Source organism: Rhamphochromis longiceps, linkage group LG4 (genome assembly GCF_057381845.1).
Source record: "Rhamphochromis longiceps isolate RC_006_pf linkage group LG4, R_longiceps_female_GT1.1, whole genome shotgun sequence".
NCBI lineage: Eukaryota > Metazoa > Chordata > Actinopteri > Cichliformes > Cichlidae > Rhamphochromis > Rhamphochromis longiceps.
The window spans coordinates 11,825,948-11,852,934 of record NC_140560.1 but is presented as its reverse complement, the minus strand read 5'-3'; the positions used below and the strand labels follow the sequence as shown (position 1 = coordinate 11,852,934).

Below are 26,987 nucleotides of genomic sequence, written 5' to 3'. Positions count from 1 at the left end.
TACACAGACACATGCACACGCCCTGACCTTTATTCAGATTTCCTCATATCTGCATAGATGTCATCTGTGGGTTTGTGGCTTTTTGAGGAGAAAAAATACACTCGTGGCCAAGCTTATGTGGGCATGCAACTATCTGTTTGCAGGTAGGTGTGTGATTGTGTGGGATATCTGTGTGAACAGCTCTTTAACAAAGCACATATCTCACACATATATCCACAGCAGACACAGAATAATTCTTTACTTTAAATCTGTTAAACCTTTGCTTCAGTTGACATCCATCAAACTCTTTAATATGACTTTTTAGAAGAGTTTTGGTGCTTCTTATTCTCACTAGTTTTGCTCTTTTAAACTGAGATTCAGAGGTTAAATTATCCCCGTAGGTCCACTAATGCCTACTTATCACTCACACCAGCTGTTGTAGTCCCAGAAATGAAAAAAAAAGAAAAGTCTAAAGATTTGACTGGATAAACAGAAGCCCAGATGTCTGATCTGATTACCTTATGATGTATATATGACAATGAAAAATCATTTTGAAACCTGCAAAATACGATCTCATTGCAAATGTTAAAGAGCAAGATAAAAAAGGGAGGATTGTGGGAGAGAAGCTGATAGCTCAGATGAAGTTGGTAAAGGGGAGGCGCTTGAAGAGAAGCAGATGTGATGAAGGGAGACGGTACTGCGGACGGATACGAGACAAGGTTTCATCACTGCTGTGTTAATCTGAGTGGTTGAGCAGCTCCCACTGACAAGTATCACAGGCTCTCTGATGAGCAGTGGAAAAAAAAAAAGAAACAGAAGACAGAGGGAGTGAGCAATAACAGGAAGTCAGGCACCATAAACTATTGTGCTGAAAATATTGTCTCTGCTCAGGAGTGTTTGAGATCACGTTTTGAATTCTTGCACAAGCAAGTTATGGCAGAAATGGGCTCATGCATGGATTAAAGAGGACAAACTGACCAAAAAACCCCCACAAAAAACACACACAAAGCTTGTGGGAAAAAGAGGAGGAAAGAGAAGGGGGTGAAGAGGAAGGAATGCTAGTCAAACAGGATGAGAAGTCTCAGACAGACGAAGGCTTTCTGCACAGGAAATGGCTTTCTCGCAAATCAGAGAGGACGCCAAGAAGTTAAAACTCCTTTCAGATGCTGAAATTCATTTAGCAGTTAACGTCTCACTATCGCCATCGGCCTGTCAGTGTAATGAGCTCATCCAGTATAAACACATTTAAACAAATTAGCTATGGTTAAATATAAGGGTGATTTCACTTTGCACTTGGCTCCTGATTTAGAGACCAGATACAGGGTAGACTCCTGATCTCCACAAACCCAGATGTGCGTTTGTAGAAGACTCTGAAGGTGATATATGGAAGGTTTAAAAGGGACAAAAAAGAAGCTGATCTCTCTGTCTTTGCTGGATCTACGCTCCTGTTTTGGATGGATTCAGGCCTGCCAGGAAGCTGAGTGTTGGCTCGGAGACAATAGAGTATTGTAAAGCAAATCCTCAGTGCTTTCTAGGCTGCAATAAAACAACAGGCATGAACACAAAGACGCATGCTGAAACACTTTGTTTTTAGATACCGGGGTTTAAATTTAGGAGAGCCGTGTTTTTTAAGACAATAACGTCTGACGCAGATTATCTGTTTATTCTATTCTATAATTATACTGAGATCATTCCCTGGAAACTTTGCAACAAAAAGTTTCTCACCTTTTGCATCACATCAGCATTTTTGCATCAGAACTTTGTTAAACTCTTCCTGCAAAGTAATCTACCTCTTAGCTGTTGATCCACTAAGTCTCCAAGAGAAGCCCAGAGAGGCAAGCCAGATGTTTTTTTATGATGATGCAGATCTTTTGCAGGTTCTTTTTAGAGGTCAAGGAAATTATATATAAATAAAAATATTTAAAACTACCAAAACACGCAAAGGCTTAAGGTTGTGAGGGTTAATTACAGGACTTTTTCTGTGACCTCCTGCTAGAAAGCCATCTCTGTTAGTAGTCTCACACAAAGCAATGCGCCCCAGAGATGCTCTAACATGGGTTTGTGATGCTAAAGAAAAAATATGAGAATAATGAGGAGTAATTGGTAAGCCTTGACATTTGGCTTGAGCTAAAGTTGAACCCCAGTGTCCAGGGCAAAATTCCAGTATTTGACCCACACATCTACCCCTCCCACGTTCAGGGACGTTGCTCTTTAGTTCTTCAGCAAAAGCCATGGGGTTGTGCAATTCATAGTTTTGTGGTTAAGTTTTACAAACAAACACTTTAAAAAAGAAGAACCACAAAGAAGGAAAGAAAGCAGCTTTTTCACCAGTTCCTGAGAAAACATTTTTCCTCAACCAGTTTCTACCAGTTAAAAACAAAGAAGTCAACAAATTATCCCGGCTGAGCCCTTTTCGAACCTTAATTTATGTCTTAAAGGAAATAAATAAATTTAGATCAGACTGAAAATGTGCCTAATAACAATGGTGATTTAAAATGTGGGGAGCTTTTATATGAGTGGGGTATCACACAATTATTGGTGCGTTTCTGCAGTGTGCTTTAGAAAAACAAGAATCTGGAGTACTGAGATCTCTTAAGACATTTCAATGCATTGCATCACATAGTGTCCAAAAATTCAATTTGCATGTGTGTGCTGCATGTCTCTGTCAATTTTCTAAAAAGTGTGCATGCATGTATGAAGCTTTACTTTGCTCTGTAGGAAGCCACACTCCAGCTCAGTGATTCTCACCTTCTGCAGTGACAGAAAACAGCATAAGTAAGTGAGGGCACAGTTTTGTGCAGGGATATTGCATGACCTTTTTAAAAGCCAGGAGGAATCATTAGAGATACAAAGACTCAGCAAGAGTTAATCTCTTGTCCCTTTATGTCTGCCTGTGGAGACAGATGACGGTGCCTAGGAGCACCGGTGAGAAACCAGCCACTGTTCTCACAGAAATAGTTGCTCCTGCTCAGCGCGTACACCCAGATGCTGAGCTGGATATGAAAACAAAGGATATGTCAAAGATTATGAGCAACAACTAGATGGCTTCTTGAAATCTTACTGAATAACTTAACCCAACTAATACTCTCTCCAGGAGGGTTGATTGTCCTGTTGGTGAGTTTCATTGATGCCAGTTAACATGAAAAAGCCAGTGGTATGTGACCCAGCAGCAGGTGTGGCATCTGTCAAACCTTTGACCTTGGACAGAAAACAATGACACCCATATGCTATCTCTGCTTTTGTCCTCTTCAACTTTACATAAAGCACAGAAGCAGGAGCTGCCACAGAAAATAACACCAGGCATGTTGACATGTGAGCTTAAATACTCAGAAAAACGAGTGGAATCCAAAAAGACCAGAAAAATATATATAATGTGTATTGTGACGGTTTTATTACTATATAACCCTGATTCTGTTTTAAGGCAACTTTTAGCATGCGGTTATAGCAAAAGATGCCTTTTTAACACTGCGTATCTGAAAATTGATGTGCAGCGGTTTGTAAAGTTGTCTGTGTCTGCATTTCAAATGTGTGGTGAAGCTCAGATTTAGACAGCCCTGTTACACCCTGTAATTCTACTCAAACCTCACTGCCCTGGAAGGAGAGTGACAGGAAGAGGAGCAGGCCGGGGCGCCAGTTTTCACTGGCACCACAAAGATGTTTGTGTGTGCGTGTGCGAATATTTGTCTGTGTTGGTTTATCTAAATGTGAAAACAGACTCTAAGCAGCATAATGGGTCAATTAAGGATGATTGATGCCGTGTTTTAGAAAGGTTACATTTAGTGGTTGACGTTACTTTTGGACTAAACTACCTTTTTTTACTACTAGAGCGTACATTAAGAGTTTATATTTGCCTTTCACACAGCTCTAGATGTGTGCGTCCGTTTGTGTTGTATAATCCCAACTACAAACCAAAGACATTTTCCTCTTCTTTCATTCCAGCAGCTGCAAAACAGCCTGACCAAGACCAATAATGCATGATTTGTATAAAGAAGGAGACACCAAATTGATTATGCACTGTGTTGTGACTACAATACTGGCAAAAGAGCCAACCGCCATTTATATTTTGCCAGGAAAAATATATGGAAATACATATGCCCCTACCAACCACAACCTGGGACTACCTCAAGTAGACTAGTATACTATTTTCCAGGGAACACTGTTGGAACACTTTTTTTTTTTTTTGTCTATCCTGTTACCTATTTAATATTACCTTATTGTTAGGGCTGTTTTTGTTGTGCATCTGCACTTTATTGTTGTCAATGTCTACGCATGGGACAGTGTGAAACGTAATTTCAATTCCTTTGTGTCAGAGATTTACAGTTAACAAACAGTCAGGTGAATAAACAACAATGAGACACTTGTGTAGGTTAACGTGCTGCACGGGTGAAAAGCTCAGAGCAAATCACACCGAACTGAAGTATTCATTTATTTTTCGTTTATAGCAAGTACATTTGAAGAAATTGACAAATAAAGTTTTCTATTCTATTCTATTCTATTCTATTCTATATGCAAACATAGAGTTTGTACAATTCTAACGAGCTTGAAAGTGAATATTTGATCTATTTGGCACCTCTGTTCTTTAAGTAGTCTTCAGGAATAGTTCTCCAGGTTTCTTGAAGGACATCAAAGCTCTTCTTTAGATGCTGGCTGCCTTTTGTTTTGTTGCTTTAATAATGTTGAGGTCCGGCCTCTGGGGAGGCCAATCCATGACTGATGTCAGTGTTTATTGTGTGTTTTTCTATCCCGGTAGTGTGTTTGGTATCACTGTCATGCTGACAAACGAATGAGACACGTTCTAAATTGTATTGCATACTGGATAAAAGTCTGACGGTACTTTTCTGTGTCCAACATTTTTGACGAGAATTGAAATATTTCAATTTCTATTATCTTTAGCACTTTTCATAAATTCAACTAAAGAAATGGGAACAAATTATTTTTAACAGGCTGCTAATTACAAAGTGTCTAAAAGTTATATTTTTGATAAGTTGACACAACACTGGTACAAACCTCGATGTGCCACGTCAGGTACAAGGACTGGACTAAAAAAATGAGTGAAAAGCAGCAAATGTCTAAAGAAAACTGTCACAGACTTTCAGGAAACCCAGAGAACTATTGCTCAAGACGCCTTGAATAAAGTATAACAAAGTCTGGCTCCTTGGAAGCTAAATATAAATGATGTGTGGCACAAGACCTTTGAGCAGCACTGTGTATAATAATATTTTACAAAAGCAGGTCAGTTTAAGGCAATTAAAAATACCACCATAACAAGAAGGTTATCAGATGTCATCCCACACATTGTTTTTCTAGGCATGATGTTTGCTTTGCTAAGAATTTCTTCCTTCACTCTGATGTTCTGGTGATTATCGATGTTGATTCCATGCTAAACAGGAAATTGCATATAACTGTGGGATATTTACAAGATCTCATTAAGCTATGCTGGAGTTCCCACATTAGAGGAAAAGCAAGTGTATTTCTTAGTCGTGGGAATCTAATCAGGCTTTTTTTTTTACAAATCTATCTTCCTCTTTACCAGTAGGGAATAGTTGCTACACATCATTTAATATTAACCTAATATTAATTTCTCACTTATAAACTTTATCTTAAAGTATCCCTTATCAGCAGCCTGATCAGTCAGGGGATCTTCTGTCACAATCTTCTGCCTCCAAAGGAAGCATAAATCACATGTCATCAGATTTAAATCTGTCTCCGTTACTCATGCCCCCGCGGCTCGCTTTCTCTGCCTCTGTTTTCTAAAAAAGCCAGAAAAGATGCATTCTTTGTGGACACAAAGGGGTGATTCTGTGCAGCCGCCAGCCTTGAGTCATCGGTGGGGTCAGCTGCCGGGTGAAGAGCCAGGCCTGTTGTGTTCTGAGCAGGAGCGGAGAAGAACAACACAGATGAACCCAACAGAAATCAGCATTTTTGAGATGTTTTCATTCTGTTCTGGGTTCTTATTGCTTTAGCTGAAGTTGTTGGATCAGTACCGCATTCTTGTGGTCACGATAGTGCATTTTGCTTTTCAGATGTTGAAGCATGCACTTTTTTTTTATTCATAAAAGAAAAAGTCAAAGAGAAGAAAAATTAAATATGTGTAGTGAACGTAGGAACTCTACGCAGACTATTTCTGTCTGACTGAACTTCCACAATATCACACATTCCGGCATGAACAAACTGTGGGGTCCGGTGCCGTCATCAATGGCTCCTCTGTGCCGCTGTCACCTCAGAAACAACAGGAATGCTCATTCACTGCAGCCCTCCCTCACGCCGCAGGCCAAGGCCTGAACCGAGAGTTAGGGATTGGGCTGTCTGAAGAAGAAAGCTGATGACAGACAGGAAGGCGAAGTGAAAGAGAAAAGGGAAGAATAGAGAAGATAAAAGAGTGGGCAAGAGGGAGCACAAAAGAGGGGGTCAGGAAGGCAAACAGGCAGAGGCAAGATATGACTTTTTGACCTATAAGTACAGACGGGTGAAACTGAAAGTCAAAGAAAAATGATACACCAGAAGATAGAAAATAGAGGGAGGAAGCTGATTTCCCCACCTAGCTTCCTGTAATGTATGGGTGTATGAATACATATTTTGGTATCTCATTTACAATCCCCTGTCTGCATTAACCCACGCTGTCTCTCAGCAGGACCACAGAGACCCCAAGCCCAGAACTGGGGACGGAAAATAACCTTCTTCTGCCGGCCCCCTGCATTTCCTCTCTGAATTATACTGTAACTGAAGGACTCATTTCACATGACAATCCCTGAGTGAGCCCACTTTAAGTGTTAGCTGCCCTGAAAAAGAAAAGAGTCTATGGGTGGCTTTATAACCATATGTTTTGTTTATGTCATACATGTTAAAGATGTACTTAAATTTAGTTTAAAGGGAAAAATGAACACAGATGTCATAAAGTCTTTTACTGCTCCTCTACTTCCTTATATATGACTGGTAATTGCCACCTATCTACACACTGATTTTCCACACCTCCACACCTTCCACAGGCTTGTTACCTCTTTTCTTCCTGTATGGATGAGTCAGGGTTCCCACTTATTTGAAACCCTGATTCATTAGACTATATTTACTAAGAGATTTGGAAGATACCGAGGACAAGCCCAAACAAAAGTTTGAAAAAAGTCTGAGAATGAAACTGTGCGTCACTGTATTTTGGGCAAAATGCTCTCTCAGGTGTCCCTTGTCTTGGTGACTAACCTGCTGAGCTCCAGGGCAGGGCTTCCTGCAATAACAACCGTCTCCCCTGTAGTTTTAAAAGGTAGCAGGTTTTTTTTCCTTTTACTCTTGTAGCACCTGGCGGTTAATGACTAGTGTTTTCTTTATGACAATTGTGTGGCAACTAACAATTTGACGCAGCAGTGAGAACCTAAGGTAGACTGTCTAATTTTTCCATCTGACAGCCGTGGAAAGTGTGAAATGCGGAGTTTATACGTGACAGCTGTGTGTGTGTGTGTGTGTGTGTGTGTGTGTGTGTGTGTGTGTGTGTGTGTGTGTGTGTGTGTGTGTGTGTGTGTGTGTGTGTGTGGACAAGCATTGGTTGAAAGCGCCATCTAGTGCCTCCGGCCTCTGCTACACTGACATCATAAGTCCCGATAAGGAAATCCGCCGTGATTTGGAGAGGAGTGGGACTTTTCCCTCCTTCCTCTTGCCTGACAATTGGATGTTGTGGTTGAGGGTGGAGGAACTGGAGCAGAGTGCGCAAAGGTGTGCGAGCGTGTATCGTGCGCTCCTCGGCTGTGTTTGTGGACCTGACTGGGATGTAAAGACTGGATCGCAGTGCGGTTTACTGGGACTCAGATTCACAGGAGAAAATTATGAGTGGTAAGTCAACATTTAAGATTAAAGCAACAGATTTTTAGTCGCTGTTTAGCGTAATTTTTAGCTTGATTAGCTTGAACGGTGTTACTAGTAACAGGTTACCAGACTTTTCTAGCAATCATTAACCGAATAAACAGGTGTTACCGGGCAGCAGGAGTGTGCTCCTGTTACTGGGTTATTATCAGTGGTACGCTTTTATGTCTGATTTCTGTAAACAAGCATAACAACTGCTGAAGTAGTAACAGCTGCAGTGGCAGTCTCTGCAAGTTTATTATTCTCATTATTTATTTATTTTTGATTTTTTTTTTAAGGCCAGTTTCTTGCAACAAAATAATTTCAGACCATGGTGATTTATGAACACTTCTAGTATATTTTTACTCATTTCAAATACAAACTAAGGATTTCCCCAAAGTCCGACAGAGTCACTCCTTATTGCTTTATGTTTTAATCGGAAAACTGAAAATGGTTACAGCAGTTTAAAAAATATGCAAACATAAATGGAAATACACTATAAGGCAAAAACGGAGTCTGTATAATTATAACATACTTGAAAGTCAATATTTGTTATGACCACCTTTAATCTTTTAGTCAGATTTCTTGACATTTCTTTAAGTTCTTCAAGAATAATTCTCCAGACTAATCCAGACTCAACAGTGTGTTTTTCTATCCATTTACACTTTTACTGTATTGGCAGTCTGTTTGGCATCATTTATTGTTGCCAAAAAATGAAATTGTTTCTAATCAAATGCTTCCAGATAGTACTCCACTATTCTGCATTCATAATTCTATCAATTCAGGGAGGATCACCACTGACTGACAGAGTCTCCACCGTGTTTTACTGATAGATTTATAAACTCACTTTTGTACCTCTTTCCTGATCTTCTCCAAACTTACAGACGATTAGCCAAAAATTTCTAACTTGGATACATCACTTCATAAGACCTGCTTTCATTGCAGTTCTTCTGTAATTTGGCTACCTCGGCCTTTATTCCCCTTCATTAAGAATGACTTTGTTACAGTAAGCCTTCTACTGAGATCATTTTTGGTTAGGCTTCAGCGGTCTGTTACAGTCCATGGAGCAACGGAAGGGCCAGTTGCATCTTTCAGGTCCTGTGTCGGGACTTTTAACAACAGGACTTCCAGGTACTGTTTATCTGCTTTAAATGGTTTTGTAGGCCCGCCAGTTTTTCTTTTTTTATCTACTTCTGAAGTTTTTTATGGACACACTGCACACCACACACAGCACATACTGCCGAGATATCCCAAGTTTCCTAATGGCTCTTTAGCTCTTTAGAGTACTACTACTTGGCTGTCAGACTGTGTTGTCTTTTTGTCTTAGACATTTTCCATAGATTCAAAAAACAAATGGGAACAAATGATGTGGGACATGCTTCTAGTAAAAAGTGCCTTAAGATACAACTTTAAATTGGCTCTTTGCCGAATTTTCTTTTATCTGTAGACACAACAAACACTGTTTCATCCCTCGAGTTAGCCTGAATGCTTCGAAGGTCAGTGCTAAGCAGCTTAACAAACAAAAAAAATATTCCCCTGAAAATTGTCAGGTACAAACACTGGACTGAAAACAAGTGGGAAAAGCAGCCAAAGAAAGAAAGAAAAACTTTGAAAAAGCTTCAGAAAGCTTCAAGAAATATTGATCAAGACTGCTTTTTATATTTACAGGAAAGTCTGACTCCTTGCAAAATATAAAAAATCAGGGTTGACTCAAGACTTTTGCACTTTACAGAAGGTGTGGGGGTGTATCGCATTTCCAAAACAAACAATAAGTGAAATTTACTGAAAGATATGGAGATGAACCCTGTGATAAACAGGTTTCAAGCATAATCTTCTCATTGAACCAAACGATACTTAATTTTATCTTATCGGTGTTACTGTGTGCCGCTGTTTTTATTTACTCTGAATATAAAACAGGTCTTTGGTTAGCAGTGCAGATGAACTACTTCCTACAGCTAATGACTATCCAGTATTTGTTTTCCTTGAGTGTAAGGAGTTGCTTCGTAATCCCATGAAAACAGATCAGCCAAGCCTGCCTCAACCTGCCTGTTACCTCAGACTGCTTTGATCACCTGCACAGAGTGGCAGGAACTCCCATTATCACTCAGGCATCAATATGGGAAAAATAATCTCTCTTTTTTGTAATGGATCAGTTTGTTTGCCTTCCTGGAAATATAAACCCCACTATATTTGCCCCCCAACAAAAATGACATATGTCTGCGATCCATGCAGCTTTTGGGGGCCTTACGGTATATTTTCGTACTTTATAGTTCACTGATAACTGAATCACCGCCCTTTATGTTGTCTCTTCTTTAATATGGAGGAATTCTGTGTGACAGTTTCTATTCACTTTCTCCCCTTGTCTCGTGAAGTGAATCAGGCTGAGAAAGCTTTTGTCTGTGGTCCCCTGGAGTGTTTGTTGATGTGCAATATGAGTCACACCTATCTTTGCATTCCTGTCCTCTGAGCCCATGATTCGGAGTCCTCCCTGCTACTTCAACAGCAGACCCTTTGCTCTACAACAATTTAACTACTTCTGATTTGTTATATTGAAGTTCCTGTTCACTTACTTCATCAAATCAGTTTCTCTTTGTCTCTTTAGTCTTTTTTTGGAGACTCAGTTCCACAACAGACCTGTCAGGCTGTTTTGTAGTGAGTAGACTCCTCTAAGTAAAGGAGCCCCATTTCATTTCCTCGCTATGCAGCAGATTAATCCAGTAATCCTACCAGGATTTATAGCCTTTCAGTGTTAGGCACAGCGAATTATGGCATGAAATTATATTAAACTTGCTCTCAAAAGGTTTTTGTTATTATTATTTGTTAAAAAACAGATAGTTACTGTTTAGAAAGCGCATAAATGACACAATGTTTGACCTACTTTGATGTTTAAAGGAATTCAGATAAGAGGGGTCAGACAAAAACAAATTCACAAAGGAATTCTGCTTGGGAAAATATTTAGTCTGGGAGTGGACATAGGGCATGTCTGGAAATCTGGCTCGTAAAGTTGAAGTGGGACATGAGCAAGGCCCGAGGCAACAAGCATATTTTCGGTAAATGGAAAAAAACATGAACTAAGGGACATTGTTTTATCTTTCCAGACCAGGCTCTTTGCTGAACTGATACGTTTTTTGGTCGTGCGCAGGTGTCACCGTCTGGATGGAGGAGGAGGACGACATCGCTCAGGAGGAATCACAAGCTTCTCCCTCGTGGTCAGAGGAGCGCTGCGAGGAGCTGTGGGACCGCGTGGAGGGAGTACGACACAAGCTCACGCGGATCCTCAACCCGGCAAAACTCACGCCGTACCTGCGCCAGTGCAAGGTCATCGACGAGCAGGATGAAGATGAGGTGCTCAACTCCACGCAGTACCCCCTGCGCATCAGCAAAGCTGGTGAGAGGAAGAAGAGCTCGGCTGAAAAGTCAAATCAGTGATCAGCACCTACAGATTTATAGAGACATGAGGAAAAGATGGTGCTTCAGAACGATACGAACATGCCATACCACAGGGGTTCAGAAGTGCTGTAGCTTTCAACAGTGCACTCACCCACCAAAACCATCAGCGTACATCCTCCGCAGTCAGTGCGACGCCCAATAACAAGATATGGGTCACATCCCACACTTCCTGGTTTTCTTTCTTAATCCGTTTGTACAGACTTGTACTGCCACAGCTGAAAGTGCAGTAATCCAAGCTTTAGTCACAACCAGCAATGGTCTACTACAGTTCATGGGAGTGTAACATAACACTGGGCCTTTCTCCGTTGCTCAGAGAATTTGGCCTGCTCATTTGGCCCGTTAAATGATTGTAACTGAAATATAAATAAACACATTTAAAGTCTCAGTGCGAGCGACGCCTTGAGGAAATTATTCATAAATTGTCATTTTCAGGTTTTCTTTAGAGTCAAAGTGACATCTGTGCTTCAGCATCATTTCAATGGTGTCAGAGCACTGAAATTTAAGCAAACACGTGATTACTCATTTGACGCTGAGCTGCAGTCTTAAAAGACTACAAGAAGTGGGTTCTTTGGTGAAACTTCAAGAGGATAAACATTAGATGTGAATGTTTGTCTAACAGTTCATCAGTCAGAAACAGGAAAACTGAATAAATGCTCCAGTGAGAGAAAAGAGCAGGAACTTCATTGCTAAGTCGAGGCAGGCAGAGAGAAGGATGAGGATAAAGATGAAAGGTATGTTGTAAATGAAGAGACACTGAAGGCAAACACCTGGTCCAACCCCCGGAGAATTTTGTTGTTTCAGTCTTTTATCATTGTCGTGTTTGAAATACCAACAGCATGTAACTACAGAGGTAATGACACATACATCAAAGAGGTAGCATTCTTGTGCTGAGACTCTTTAATCTGTTAGTTAAACGTGCTGCTTTACCCTAACCTGACCTTTTGTCATTGCACCTATCTTTCAGCATTGTCACTGTATAATGTCATGCAACGGAAAGTAAATTATTCCACACTTGCAGTGTTACTCACCTTATGTTTTCTGTTCCCTATTTGTCACAAAAAGGCCGTTTGCTGGACATCCTGCGCGGTCAGGGCCAGCGAGGTCTTCAGGCCTTCATGGAGTCACTGGAGTTTTACCATCCAGAGCAGTACACACAGCTGACCGGGCAACAGCCAACACACCGATGCTCCCTCATACTAGGCAAGCAGAGATTTTTTTGTGGATAGAAAGAAGAATGGCATAGTAGGGGGACTTAACCATCAATTAACCTTAAATTAAAACTTTAAAGTTAAAGTAACTCAGGCTTAAGAAAAATCCCCCAAAGCATTTACGTGACATGGAAAATGTTCCATGTATGGGGATATTCTAGATTTCATGATGAACTTATACACTCAAATTACTGTGGGTGTGTTTTTTTTAATGCATTTTAGCTTAATTCACTATAAATTTTAAAAACAACTGAGTGTTTGTGAAGACTACTAAAGTATTTTGATGATTACATTTAAGGATTTAAGGTTTATACTTAGGCAGTACAATGGTTAGTCTGTCACGTCACAGTCATTCAGTCCCAAGTGTTAACCCACTTATGTTCTACCCGTGATGCATGGGTACTCTGAGTTTCTCCCACAGTCCAAAAACATGCACATTGGGCTGAATGATGATTCTAAACTGTGACTTTGAACTTTAATGGTTGTCTATCGCTCTCTGTTAGCCCTGTGACAGACAGATGTACCTGACATCTAACCCCTATGGCAGCCAGGAACCTATCCCAGCTGTCATAGGGGTTCTCACAGTGGTGCTATGACAGGATAATAACATCGATGGTTGAATACACTCATTTTCACATAATTCAGCTCTGGACTGCAAAAACTAGCCTAGCCCAAAGTGATGAGTTCGATGAGTTCTTCTTTACTGACAACCAAATTAAAGCCAAGACATTTAAACTTAAAAGGGACCGTATGTGAATCTTAACCGCAAACACATCTAATTTACTTTCATTGCTGACGAACAGAAATGGTTAACAAATAACTGGAACATAAGCGCTTTCTTTGAAAGTGAGCATATGATTATTTTACAAAGCTATTATGTTGCCCAAGAGCAGAGAAAAGAGTGAACACATTTGCACATTTGGCATTAATGTTCTCTTGCGTGCCATTTACTGACAGCCACAACATATAAACATGTATTTGTCCTTTCTCCCCACACATTAAAGCCAGTTTCTCTGGCTCACAATTCAGTTTACAATTTCCATTGATTCACAATACCCTCCTTCCATGATAATGACCTCCACGTGTGATTCTCTTTCTACGCAGATGAGGAAGGTCCAGAGGGTTTGACTCAGTTTCTGCTGCTGGAGGTGCGTAAACTGAGGGAGCAGCTTCGAAACAGCCGCATGTGCGAACGGCGCCTGTCTCAGCGCTGCCGGATGGCGGAGGAGGAGCGAAGCCGCGCTGAGCGTAAAGCTCAGGAGTTACGCCATGACAAACTACAGCTGGAAAGGTTTGGGCTTTTCTAGTTTCCAGTTTCTTCCTTTAAAGCTTTTCTGTCAAAGAATCAAATATGTCATAGAAACCTGTAAATTCACATGGGGTGAATTTACAAGGTGACATTAATAATCCACAAAGGCTGTCAGAGCTACAGGGGTCAGGGCACCATTGTTCCCGCCTACTTTCCCTCTACTTTATATCCCAGTGGGAAGAAACCTGATGTGCTGCTACAGCGTTGGCTCCAGAATGTGTTTCTCTGTCATTAAACAACTTTTGAACAATAAAAAAACACTTTTAAGAACATTTCATGTTACTTTCTTCAAACTGTTTTACTCTCATTCTGCAGAAATCATTTTAAACACTGAGAAAAACAAAAAAAATAAACATGTTGGTTGTGGTGGCATCTTCCTCTGAAACACCATCTCTCCACGAGTCTTCCTCCACTACATCTATGAGCTTCCTCTGTGGACTTCCTCTTGTCCTCCAGCCTGGCACCTCCAGCCTGTGACTTTGTCTTTGCACCACTTAATCTGGTCTGTCCACCTGATGTTCATTTCTAATCTTGTCCATCCTGCTCACTCCAAATTCAAATCTCAACATCTTCACCTCTGCCAATTCCAGAGTTATCTAAAATTGTTGAGCCACGAAAATTCATCTTTACATTTGTAGAAAAACAAGTTGGTAACAAAAAGTGAAAATGTTTGATCTGGATGGTTTTTGATCTCAAGGCTGCGTCAAGACTGGGAGTTAGCCAGTCGAGAGCTGGGAAAGCTGAAAGACCGACACCTGGAGCAGGCTGTGAAGTACTCCAGAGCCTTGGAGGATCAAGGCAAAGCCTCAACCAGAGAGAGAGAACTGCTGAGTCAGGTCAGTTGGTTTGGGTGAAAGAAAAATATATTTTTATATTAATGTTAGTTCTCTTGCATTTTGCATCTGTTTGATTTCACTTTTAAGCTGCTGTTTTAGGTGCTCCATGTCAGCCAGAAAGAGCTTTGTTTGCTTTGATACGACTTCGATACCTCTTGCTGCCATGCATATAACAGAAACAAGCGCTGTTCTCGGAAGTTATGTGGTGTCTGAAGGCATAAAAAAGGGAACAAATAAAAGCACCTGAGGCAACGAAACTTCTTTGGATGGCACGCAGCAAAAGAGATAAATGAAGCGGCTCGAGCCAGCAGGGGCAGATGTTATCAGCCACCCCAGGATTTGTTACAACATGTTGACAGAACCACTGAGGAATGAGCCAGCTGGCTGTAAAAATAAGGCGATATTAATAGCTGCAAGTCAGTGTATGATCTACAGTCTATCTATGATCTTTAAAATCCTATATTTTTATTAGAATAGTTTGAAATCATCATTATTTAGCCCTGGGTTTTTTCTTATTATTTTAAGTCCAAAATGGCAAAACCAAGAGAGGTCCACCCACCCTATAGCCCTTCCTGTCATCTTCTGAAGAGCCATAGTGGACCAGTTGACACCTTATCACGAGTCCCAGCCTCTGAATTCAGATTACTGAAAGATTTTCACAGAAACGTAAACTCTGAAAGAAGCAACTTGTGGAATTCTCTTTGGTTTTTGCATTTAAATGTTCCACCTTAAAGCTTTAAGCTCATTTCCAGCTGTTTACTGAAAGTCATTCTTATCTCAAAGTGGGATCTTTTTGCCAGCGGCTGCTGTCTACTGTCTAAAATGAGCCATTTAAGGTTTCTCTCCTTTGAAGGCCACACACCATTTAAGCCACTTTACTTCTGTTTGCTGTCCCTCGTAAACACAGAGTTTGTTTAGCGGTGGGTGGGGCTTCAGTGCTCCCAGCCTGATCTGTGTGACCATATTAGGGATGCCCGCTTTGACCGACATCATGCTGACCTAAAAGCAGCAACGACTATTTTAAGAACCAAGTGGTTAAAACATTTCAGTGACATCATTCCCTTTTTAATTTTTTTAATTCTCAGTTAGGTCACATCGTTATCTATTTCCCTTCCTGTTTTCCATCCTTCGTGGCTAGATGCCCCACATTATCGTTCTTGATACCCGTTTTTAAATAGCCAATCACCCTGCCTCATATACACACCTCCACCTTTGCACTGCCAATATCATCTTGCATTATATTCATTTTGTCTTCTTTGTGACTTTCCTTGGGTCTCACCTTTTGAACTGGTTGTGGATTACGAGTGTAACAAGTCCCCTTAATGGATAATATTTGTAGACTTAGAGATACTGCTATCAGTGGGACCTTTGTGTTATTGTTCACATATTTGCCTGAAAAACAAAAGATCCCTGGTTCAATATCAGGGGAAAAAACATTTGTCGTGGTAACCCACTGTCAATAAAGGAGCAGCTGATATTAGCTCCTGATATTAAAATATAAAAGAGTCCCACACTAGCAGGTTATTGATATGCTTATTATTTGCTTGTTCTCCATACATGCAGGTAGAGGAGCTTAAGTCCAGGCTGGCAGCAGCAGAGAAAAAAACAAGTGGTGCCCCTGATGCCTCTAAAGCTGTAACTGGTTCTACACCTGCTCTACCAGAAAACCTGCCTAAGAAAACTGAGACTACAGGAAGTCAGATGAAGAACTCGATCCCACCCACTGGAGTCGTTGTATGTTTTTGATTGCATATTGTGTATCATCTGAAATCATGTTTTTTAAGCTGTTATCATTCTTTGTTGTATTTTTTTTTATCTGTGTTCATTTTGTTTTGGTTCACCTCAGGCTCTGATGGATATCCTGAAGCAGGACCGCAGGGAGGCTGCCGAGCAGAGACAGGAGTTCTGCGATATCATCACCAAACTACAGAGCGAGCTCCAAAACACTGAAGAGCAAAGGGACAAGGTGAGAGGTTGTCTGCCATCATATTATATATTATAACATTATAATGACCTTTTCCTTCATGATACTTTCTTTTCTGGACTGTACTTGCAGTTGGAGTCTCAGTGCGAAGAGCTACAGCTGAAGGTGAGGACTCTCCAGCTGGACTGGGAGACAGAGCAGAAGAGGAGTGTGTCCTATTTCAACCAAATCATGGAGCTGGAAAAGGAGAGAGACCAGGTTAGTGAGAGCACACTGTCTAACCACAAAGAGTTCATCAGTCACTTTAGCTGCTCTGGCTTATTCTCGCACATCACCAACCTATTCACTTTCTGCACTTCTGTCCTCTCATCTCAAGGCCCTGCGCAGTCGAGACAGCCTGCAGCTTGAGTACACCGACTGTCTGCTGGATAAGAACCGTCTGCGTAAACGCATTGCTGAGCTGCAGGCCAACCTGGAGCAGCAGCAGAGAGAGCTGGACAAAGAGAGGGAGAGGAGCCAGGAGAAAATGGAGCCAAACAGCTCCTGCCTGCACTGTGTGAGTTCAAACACTAAGTCATGAGGGCAGCGCTCACCTTCCCCTGCCTTCTACAGAAACTTTTTAATGCAAATGTTGTCCTCCATCTCTGCCCCCCAGTCCCACCTGTCTCTGTGTAGTGAGGAACAGTGCTTTGGCCCCTGCTGTTCCCCCGGCCTGGATCTGAGCCCGCAGCCGAGAAGAACCAATCTGTTACTAAGAAAGGTCAGTGCTGCGGTTAATACCAGTAGTTTAGTTATTATGATGAGAATGACAATAACAACAGAATCACAACTGCCCTGTTTGATTAAATTAAGATCAGAAGGAATCGAAACAGGCCTTACTGACCTAACTGCTGTGTAATCACCACTTCATTTTATATCATAGGAATTCCCACAGGATAAAAACTTGTTTTTTCATGCTGTTTGTGTGCTATGCAGAGAATGTATCTTTCTGACTGAAACATTTCACTGCAGCTAGACAAGGCAAGGGGTCCTATTATGAGCAGGAAATGTTGCAATGCATTCTTGTGCAACTCTTTGCATGTTCGTGCCTGTACCTTACATCTCATTATCTGCGAGCTCATACTCTGTTGAGCATCTTTTCTGTGTCACAGGTGCCCTCTAGTGGCCCAGCCAATGAAAACTCAGAGGGTAAGTCAACCACACTGGCAGCTGGATGATGCTTATCTAGTGTTTCTTTGTGCAATCCTTTTGCTTTTGTACTTTTCATTTACACAAAGTAGGAAGGTCGGTGGGGGATTTCATCACAAGTGTTTTAGGTTAAAGTAAACGGTGTTTTTCTGCTGATTCACAGATTCTGGTTCAAACTCAGAGGAGAACCTCTTGCTGTCAGTGAGTATCAAAGCCCTGCTTATAATAAAAATAATAAAAATAAGATTCTAAAGATCTGCATCTTTATGTTTACCTCCTCACCCTCAGACAGAAACCAATGAAAAGGAAATAAACCGCCTTTCCACATTCCCCTTTCCTCCTTGCATGAACTCCATCAACCGTCGAGTCAACACAGAGTGAGTTCATATATTTTTCACCCTGCAATTTTCCCCGTTATTCTCACGTTGATTACCATTTTCCTCGTTTTGCTTCCACAAAGGTTTGACTTGGACTCATGGGGCAGTGATGAGAATGACAACATTCCAGGTACATTTGACTCTTTGCATTTACAACCATTTTTTTTTTAATCAATGTGTTGGTGATTAATCATGTTCAATCTAATAATAACAAAAATGTAAGTGTACATTAAAAGGCTCTCTGGTGTTTTCAGGTGAGCAGAGTGAGCCTTCTTTGTCAGATTCGTGGAGCTCCTTGCAGTCTCATTTTTTCCCCCCTGACCTGGTCAACCTGCCCATAGTCTCTGCACAGCAGCCCAGTCCCAAAGTGCCCAGGTACAAACTTACAGCTTTGATGCCTGTCACTGAAACCAGTAAAAGCTCTGTTAAACTGTCATTTTTCCTCCTTAATTACAAGTAATATTAATTTCTGCAGGGCAATCTCTTAATCTTCGTAGGTGAGAATGATGGTCCTAAAAGGTCCTAACATTAACATTAGTATAGAAGAGCATTAACATTTCTTTTGTCAGAGGTACGTTGTGGGTATTAGGCCACAGACCATTACACAACTCAAAAATAACTTTATTTATTGTAAACAAACAGGCGAGAACAAACCAACAGAGCTAAGAAAAAAAAAAAGGAAGAGCAGATGTCAATCTACAGCTTCAAAGGAAAAAATCTTTCCAGCACATGAAGTAAAATTTTCAAATTTAAACAATTAAAGAAAAAAACTTCATGGTTTAAATGTTTAGATGTCTTTAAAATGTATCTGGTTTGTCCTTCATTTTATTTTCTCCTGGTGGATTATTATTATTATTATTGTTATTATTATCATTGTTATTATTATTATTATTATTATTGTTGTTGTTGTTGTTGTTATTGTTATTATTATTATATATTATTATTATTATTATCTTTTTGGTATTAAAAAATGGAGTTCATTACATAATTACTGTATGATAAAAATTTAAACAGTTTTGAATGTGATTAATATTATATAAGTGCAATTTTCTGTCATAGTGTACAACATAATGTAAAGAGCACAAAAGTGGCACCAAAGCAAAGTGAATGCCGTCACAGACTAGTGTTATGTAATTTCATCCTTACTGCTTCTGACGGTCTTCTGCCATCTCTCAGGAACCTACACTGCTCACCATCTCCAAGTCCCCCAACCTCTCCAAAGCACAGGAGACCAAGTCTTGCCGATGACATCACCATCATTGGAGGAAGCCAAACGGGGATATTTGTCAGCCATGTGAGAGCAGGTTCCCCAGCTGAACAATGTGGACTGAAGGAGGGCAGCGAGCTGCTGGAGGTTGGCGTCTGCATATGCGATTAAATCATATATGAGCACTTTTAATGTGTGCATGTGGAAATACGTGTACCACAAGGACAAGTGTGTGCCTTTGCTTCTATGAAAATGAGGCTGTAGAATGACATGCAGTTTTTGTCCTGTTGTTTTTAGCTGGAGCAAGTCCTGTTTGGTGGGGGAAGTGTGCTGCTGAGTCAGTGCACTGCTGAGGTGGCCCACTTTTCTCTGCAGTGGTGGACCGAGCCGTCAACACTTAAATTCCAGAGCAACCCAGAGGGTGAGTCTGTTACTTCAGAGGTTTGAAAAATTCATATGAGGCCGGTCAGTCTGCTCTTGAAATCTCCCCTCGTGGTGCAGAAAGGTGACGCTAAGGTGCCCCCTCTCATGCTTTCTCATCCTCAGGGTACTCAAACCTGTCCTCGCAGGTTTCATCGCCAACTTTTTTGGGTCCCGACTCTTTCTATGTGCGTGTTAATCTCAGCATGGAGCCTCATGGTGACCCGCCATCTTTGGGTGTTTCTTGTGATGACATTATACATGTCACAGATACAAGGTACAATGGAAAATACCAATGGCGCTGCTCCCTGGTGGACCCGAGCACAGCCAAGCATTTGCAGACAGGATCCATGCCCAACTACAACCGGTATGTCAGTCAGACTTTGACGTGACTTTGCTTTATTATTATTTTAAAGGCACAATTCAGTCCTGAAAGTTCCACAAGGCCAGTGTTATTTAGTTCAAGTACATATAAGAGAAAGTAGATATATTTACAAAACTGGCGAATAAATTTAGATTGATAACAAAATAGCTGTGTGACTAGTGTAAATAACTAAGAATATATCGACTTCTCTTTCAGGGCTCAACAGTTGTTACTCATAAGGTTACGAAAAATGTCAGTGGAGCAAAAGGACTCTAAGAAGAAGATGGTAAGTTGATGCATATTTAAATTACATGATCAGCATGCACAACGGCTGTGGTGCCTCATATTACAGTTTTTGCCCGTTTCCTCATTGGAAGATGTATATTTTTCTTTGCGTAGTTCTTAAAGAAAACATCAGGCCGTGTACGATTGGTCAAAGCGGTGGATCCAAACTGCCGTGGGATTGGTTCCACACAACAGGTCCTTTACACGCTCAGCAAACGTAAGTTGAAGCCCTGTCGCTCCCTCAATGAAATAGCATGTTTGTGTCATAAATGAATTGTTTGTGTATGTGCACACTTTGTGTTGATGTATTTGTACTTGTTTTTGCCATGTCAGGCCATGAGGACCACTTAATCCCTTACAGTTTAGTACAGTCAGTGCAGGTTCAGACCAAGCGGCCAGTCATCTTCTCACCGTCTCTGCTGTCCCGTGGTCTGATAGAGAAGCTCCTGCAACCAGCACAGTCTGGATTAAAGTTTAACACCTGCCAGCCAGGTATCTGTGCAACACACAGACCTATCCACGCACAGTGACCCAACAGTGCACAAAGTTTGGTGCTGATTTGTTGATCATACATTAAATATTTTCAGAGCCCATTCCAGCTTCAGAGAGACAAGACAAGAGAATATTCTTGTTGGATTCTTGCAGTCCAGAGAAGGCCCTTGGCATAAGGCTGCAGTCAATACAGGATGTCATCAGCCAGGTAAGGTCAGCGGTGTTTTCTGGGGGTGTGGTTTTCAAAAAGAAGCTTTTGCTTTGCCTGACGAAAATGCAAAAATGTCACCACATTTTGCTTTACAACCATCCTACTAAATGTCTTCCTCAAGGACAATGAAGAATGCTGTTTTTAGGACGATTAAGTAACCAATAAAAGTCAATTACCGACAATCGCGGGGAGAAATTTCCACAGGACTCTGAAATCCTTTAAAAAACTAGGCTCAGTTAGCATGTTAAATGTTAAAGTTCATGAGAGCATGATTTAAAAAAGACTAAACAAGGATGGCTTGTTGTATGACAGCATACATACGGAGATGTTTGGTCATAATGGAAGGCACCACGTTTGTAGAAAACCAAACACAGCGAGTTTTGCAATGGCCCAGGCAAAGTCCTGACCCAACCTGATGGAAATGGTGTGTTGGGACCTTAAACGAGCTGTAGATAAACAGATGCCATCTCTTTGTCTCAGGATAAACACTGCCTGCTCGAGCTGGGCTTGTCCAGTGTTGAAGGCTTATTGAGACTTGGGATTTACCCCATCGTCATCCATATTCGCCCCAAGAACAAAAAACACAAGAAGCTGAGGTAAGTGCACACACAGGCAGTTTTCAGTTCAGTGCTACAGTAAGTTCTGGTCTCACCATAGCAGCACTACTGTACTTTATCCAAGCTTTGTATGTATTTAATGGCAATCCACTTTGTGGAGTAAGGAGCGTTTAACTTCTCTAGAGTGATTATTTCTTACCTTGAAATTAGAGCTGGGCGATAGAACGATAACGATATGTATCGCGATATAACTTTTACTCGATAGAGAAATTAAGCTATCGCGATAGACCTCGCCGCTCTTGTCCTCTTAAAAAAAAAAAAAAAAAAAAAAAAAGGTCAGCCGATCCAAATTCAGTAGCGCAGAGCCGAACCAATCACAGCCGCAGCGTCACGTCGCGTGACTTGTTACGTACAGCACAAGTGCCAAGCCGCACGTGTGTTTGTTTGGGAAGCAGCCAGCAGGTAATGGAGCCAGCGCATAATGGAGGAAATGAGTGTGCCGACTAGAAAAATCAACCGAGCGTGACCGAAGAGAAAACAGACGATGGTTCCAACGCCGGAGAGATTGTCGAACGGAAGAGCCAAAGAAGTTCCGTAGTGTGAAGGTATTTCGGCTATTTCAAGTCTGACAAAAAACAGAGTAGCGTGCACTGTAAATTGTGCCGAAAGCAAGTCTGGAAATACAATAAACTGGTGCATGCGTCACACTGTGCGCCACGTTATTGTTTCGGTGAAATGAATTTCTACAATACTGTTACTGTTAATTCTACTCTCTGCAGTGTTTAAATGCTTACATATACACACAGTTACTGTCCCTCCACACATACGACTCGGTTCTGCTTCTATGCCGCAGCTTTGTTTACTTTTTCCCACCGAGGCTTCTAGACTTCTGATTGGCCAACATTTCTGCACGGTTAGGAATCTAGCGCCACCTGCTGCTTTGGCATGTTCATAGCAGCGTTTTCCTTCATTTCTGCCTTTATGTGTGGACGGGATTATTTTTTAAAACGAAAACGGAAAATCTCCGTTTTCAAAAATACCCGTGTACGTGTGGACGTAGCCTCAGTCTCTGACTGGAAGCGCTAATTCGTCATTCGGCTTTTGTCAGACTAAAGTAACTGTTAAAACTGTTTGAAAAGCTAAGCTATACAACAAGGAGAGATTGAGAATTTCCTTTTAGTTCTCAGTTTATTTGATATTGACAAAAGTTAGTCAGTTTTGTCTGTTCTTCTGTAAAACAAACTAAGATTTATTTTTAGAATTAATATTTTGTTTCTAAGTGGAATTGACAATTTAGTCTGTTTCATTTGTTCTATTTTGAAACTTAAACGCTTTAGCGGCTGCCTTTTGTGTAGTTTGCAATATTTGCCTTTATTTATCTGAAAAAGTCTCATGTTCCTTAAGTACATCTACCCTGTTGAACTTATTATGGGAAATAAATATTTAAAAACAAGCTGCTGATTATTTCACATTTTACTTGTGAGCAACGGCACATTTAAATCTTACAAATATAGTTATTTGGCTTATATCGTGATAGATATCGTTATCGCCTGAAATGAAAAAAACATATCGTGATATGAAAAAATCTCATATCGCCCAGCTCTACTTGAAATACATATATTTGGAAAAGTCATGTCTTAGATACTCGGTGATTATTTATCCATCACTTGAAACAGAAAGTTTTTTCCACGTTGTGGGGAGGACAGTGTGATGGAGGAGCTGTGCCACGCCGAGGAGCTGCAGCTGGAGACACTGCCCATGCTTCACTACACCCTGGAGCCCAACACCTGGAGCTGCACTGATGAGCTGCTGGCTGCTTTACGTACCAACATCCACAGCCAGCAGAGGGCGATGGTCTGGGTTGAACTGGATAGGCTGCAGTAGAAGAGAGAGAGAGAATGTGTGTGGTACCATGTATGACTAGTGCATGTGCCAGTATCTACTAAGAATTTCAAAGGAGCCCACACTAGGCTTGTGTACATACATTTTAACATAATTTTGAAATTCTCATAATTATAGGTCTCTATAATAGCCAAGCTGGACTGGCTAGAATAAATAAAAAAAACTGCAACTTATTTGAGCCGCACAAGGAAGGTACATGTAAGTACAAATGTACTTACCTCATTAAAACTGCAATCTTCCCCTCAACTTACCACACCTAAGGTTTTATTATTATACTTCTGTACTTCAAAACTATATTCAATAACACAAGGAGCCTACTTTTTGGTATTTAGGCCACGGGTCATTTAATTATGTTTTAAGTGAAAAGCTGAAGCTGTGAGAATATTAAGTGTGACAGATGTTGTAGGTTAAGGGAACTGAAGCTTTTTTTCATACAATATTATCTGTGCATTATAGATCTAGGCCAGTGTTTGTTTGGACAGTTACATTTTATGTCAGCCTGTTTTCTTCAGCTTTTTTCATTTGAAGTGAAATAATGAACGCTCCATTAAGGTGTCGAGTTTAGACGGAGTGGATTCATTATTGTATTTCAATCTGAATGTACTGCAAACTGAACTGAATGCAAAGCAAAGAGCCTGAAACAATAGGTTTAGCTGCTCAAATGTCTTCTTTTTTTTTTTTTTTTTTTTTTGTGTCCCGTTTGGATCTTTAGCCATCAGAATTGTTGTCTTGAGGCCAAGAAAGATGCCAAGTGGATTTATTTTACCAAGTGGATCATCATGGCCTTGCCATATTGGTCCATTTGATTGACCTTTATTATAATTATGAATTTATTTTATTTTCAGTTGCTACAAACGGGACAGACATGACTGGGGGATAGGACAGGGAGAAAGAATGAAAGAAAGAGAGGGAGAGAAAGAAAACCAAAGGGGAGAAGAGACGGTGAGAAGGGGGGGAAGAAAAAAAAAAAGAGAAAGGAAAAACAAACAAAACACCTGGATCACCTGTATGGAGAAAAAAAAACAGAAGAGAAAGCAAACAACAAAGAGCAACATAATAAAAAAACCAGCACCATCACAATAAACTAGCTAGCAGTAGATACTAAATAATAAACGATATTGTGCAGCACGCAAGATAGACAGCGCACAATGTGCTTTGAGGCAGCAGCCAAGAAAGGTGTAGTCCGCGTCTGTGAACACCCGTGTGTACACCTGTGTGCACACCTGTGTGGATCAGCATGCTTTTATTCCAAAGGTTTCTCCATGTAATGATCTGCTAGGGAGTGTGGGGAGCCATAGCCCCATCCACCAGGGTATGAAGTAGGTATGGAGGAGATCCAGGCCCCAGATATCCAGAGGCCCCAGAGTACAAGGACCCGAGGAGGACCACCAAAGGGGGGGGGAACCGTGCCACCCTCCTGGGAAGAGCTGAGTAGAGCCCCAAAGGAGAGGTCACCCCGCAGCTACGGAGCAGAGGCCAGAGGGGGTTGCAGTGGCGTGCCCGCGGGCTCTGCCGGCAGCCAGCTGTGCCAGAGAGGACCGAGCTTCAGGCCCAGAGGTCTGAGGGCATCCCACCCCCCGGAAGGAGCCCAGCCGGGCCACAGGCGCCCGGCCCCGCCGGTACATACATGAGCGCACAGCCCCAGACGACAAGGACCACCAACACACCAACGTCTGAGGGCATCAGCCACCGGCAGGGAGTGTGGTGAGGGGAGATAGGCCTCCGTACTTTAGAGGACCTGAGATGTACCCAGAGAGGTTGAGTCCAAGACCCAACCTGACATATAGACACAGCCGAACAGGCACACGCGGACACAGACGTGCATTCCCACCCCATATTGGGGGCGACCGTGGCTCAGGGGGTTGGGAATCGCATCTGTAACCGGAAGGTCGCCGGTTCGATCCCTGGGCTCTCTGTCCGGGTCGTTGTGTCCTTGGGCAAGACACTTTACCCTACTTGCCTACTGGTGTTGGCCAGAGGGGCCGATGGCGCGATATGGCAGCCTCGCTTCTGTCAGTCTGCCCCAGGGCAGCTGTGGCTACAACTGTAGCTTGCCTCCACCAGTGTGTGAATGTGAGAGTGAATGAATAGTGGAATTGTAAAGCGCTTTGAGGTTCTCGAAAAGCGCTATATAAATGCAATCCATTATTATTATTATTATTATGCACAACCAAATACTCGGCACTCATCCAACGTGTAGACAGACACAAATAGACACTGCACAGACAGTCGCACTCCCCAAACATACTCTATATCCCAGGTCCAGGTACCCCCGCCCTCAGAGGGGCAAGCCGCACCTAGACCCAGGACATGTAACCCTTCTCTCTGGGGTGGAGGCAAGCGGACCACCTCCTTATCTGCAGTAGCAGGGAGGCCCCGCATCCCAGACCCCAGTCTGACGGCCAGCACCTCCTCCCAGCCCCCCAGCCCTGACGGCTAACAGAACCGGGGTGAGGAAGACCTCAAACCTCCCTACGCCCGCTCATATGTAGTGTTGCTGTGTGCTGTTCTAAAGTGCATTTAAAACTCAGGAGAGCATGGTACTAGCTTCCTCTCAGAGAGCAGCACAGCTCTTCCTGAAAACCCTTAGTGTATAAATGCATTTAAAATTGAGGGTAGGGCACCAGCGCCAAAGGTGGGCTGGAGTACACCGACCATCCTCTGGATGCTGTAAAACGTGCCCACCCCCAAGGCCCTATATGTATGTGTTATGTGAGAGTGTGAGTAATGTGGATGTCTAGGTTGCCGAATAAAATTGAGGCACAGGCGGCCAGAAGGGGACAGAGGGGGAGTGCCTCCCCTGCACCCTGGTGACATACCTGCACCCCAAGCCATGCGTGTGTGGGTGGGTGTGGTAGAGCGGGAATAGGGAGGCAGCTGAGGATGGGGAGGGAAGAAAGGGAGGGGCTGAGCCCCCCTGCACCCACCCGCCCACTGCTCCGGCGACACAACAGCCAGGACCCAAGCCCCCAAGGCCCGGCCAGCACCCCAGACCGGGGGGCGGAGCACCCCCAGACCTCAAATGTCTTCTAGCATGGACACTAAACAACTATACATATCATATTTCGGTGTTAAACAATGTGACTTTATGTGAACACATTTTAAAACACAAACTGTGCGTTTTTTGATCATTTTAAGTGGATTGTTTTTGACTAGTCAGGGAGTACTGCATTTCTCTGCTATAGTGTACTCCTTTTAACTGCTTTTTGTATCCATTTAAAAAAATAAATGAATTAAATTTCACTCATGTCTAAAGTGATTTGTTTTCTCTTTAATTATTGAAATGCGCATATATATATATATATATATATATATATATATATATATATATATATATATATATATATATATGAGGCACAGGCGGCCAGAGGGGGAGTGCCTCCTCTGCACCATCCAGAGGATGGTCGGTGTACAGTGTGAAACAAATGTAGACAAAGTAATAGAAAGTAAA

General features: G+C 41.8%; 1 protein-coding gene across 1 annotated transcript; it reads left to right on the top strand.

The window, feature by feature from the left end:
* The first annotated feature begins 7,633 nt into the window (after window positions 1–7,633).
* On the top strand, window positions 7,634–26,585 carry LOC146671123 (caspase recruitment domain-containing protein 10). The gene is made up of 24 exons (XM_085403310.1): window positions 7,634–7,797; window positions 10,949–11,194; window positions 12,319–12,456; window positions 13,569–13,755; window positions 14,471–14,609; window positions 16,173–16,343; window positions 16,456–16,575; window positions 16,666–16,791; window positions 16,910–17,089; window positions 17,189–17,293; window positions 17,685–17,721; window positions 17,885–17,922; window positions 18,010–18,098; window positions 18,182–18,228; window positions 18,353–18,473; window positions 19,275–19,452; window positions 19,603–19,726; window positions 19,852–20,092; window positions 20,306–20,375; window positions 20,489–20,591; window positions 20,708–20,866; window positions 20,962–21,074; window positions 21,558–21,673; window positions 23,311–26,585. The coding sequence occupies exons 1-24, from the start codon at window positions 7,791–7,793 to the stop codon at window positions 23,516–23,518; spliced, it is 3,063 nt and encodes a 1,020-aa protein (XP_085259436.1). The 5' UTR covers window positions 7,634–7,790; the 3' UTR covers window positions 23,519–26,585.
* Window positions 26,586–26,987: the final 402 nt, after the last annotated feature.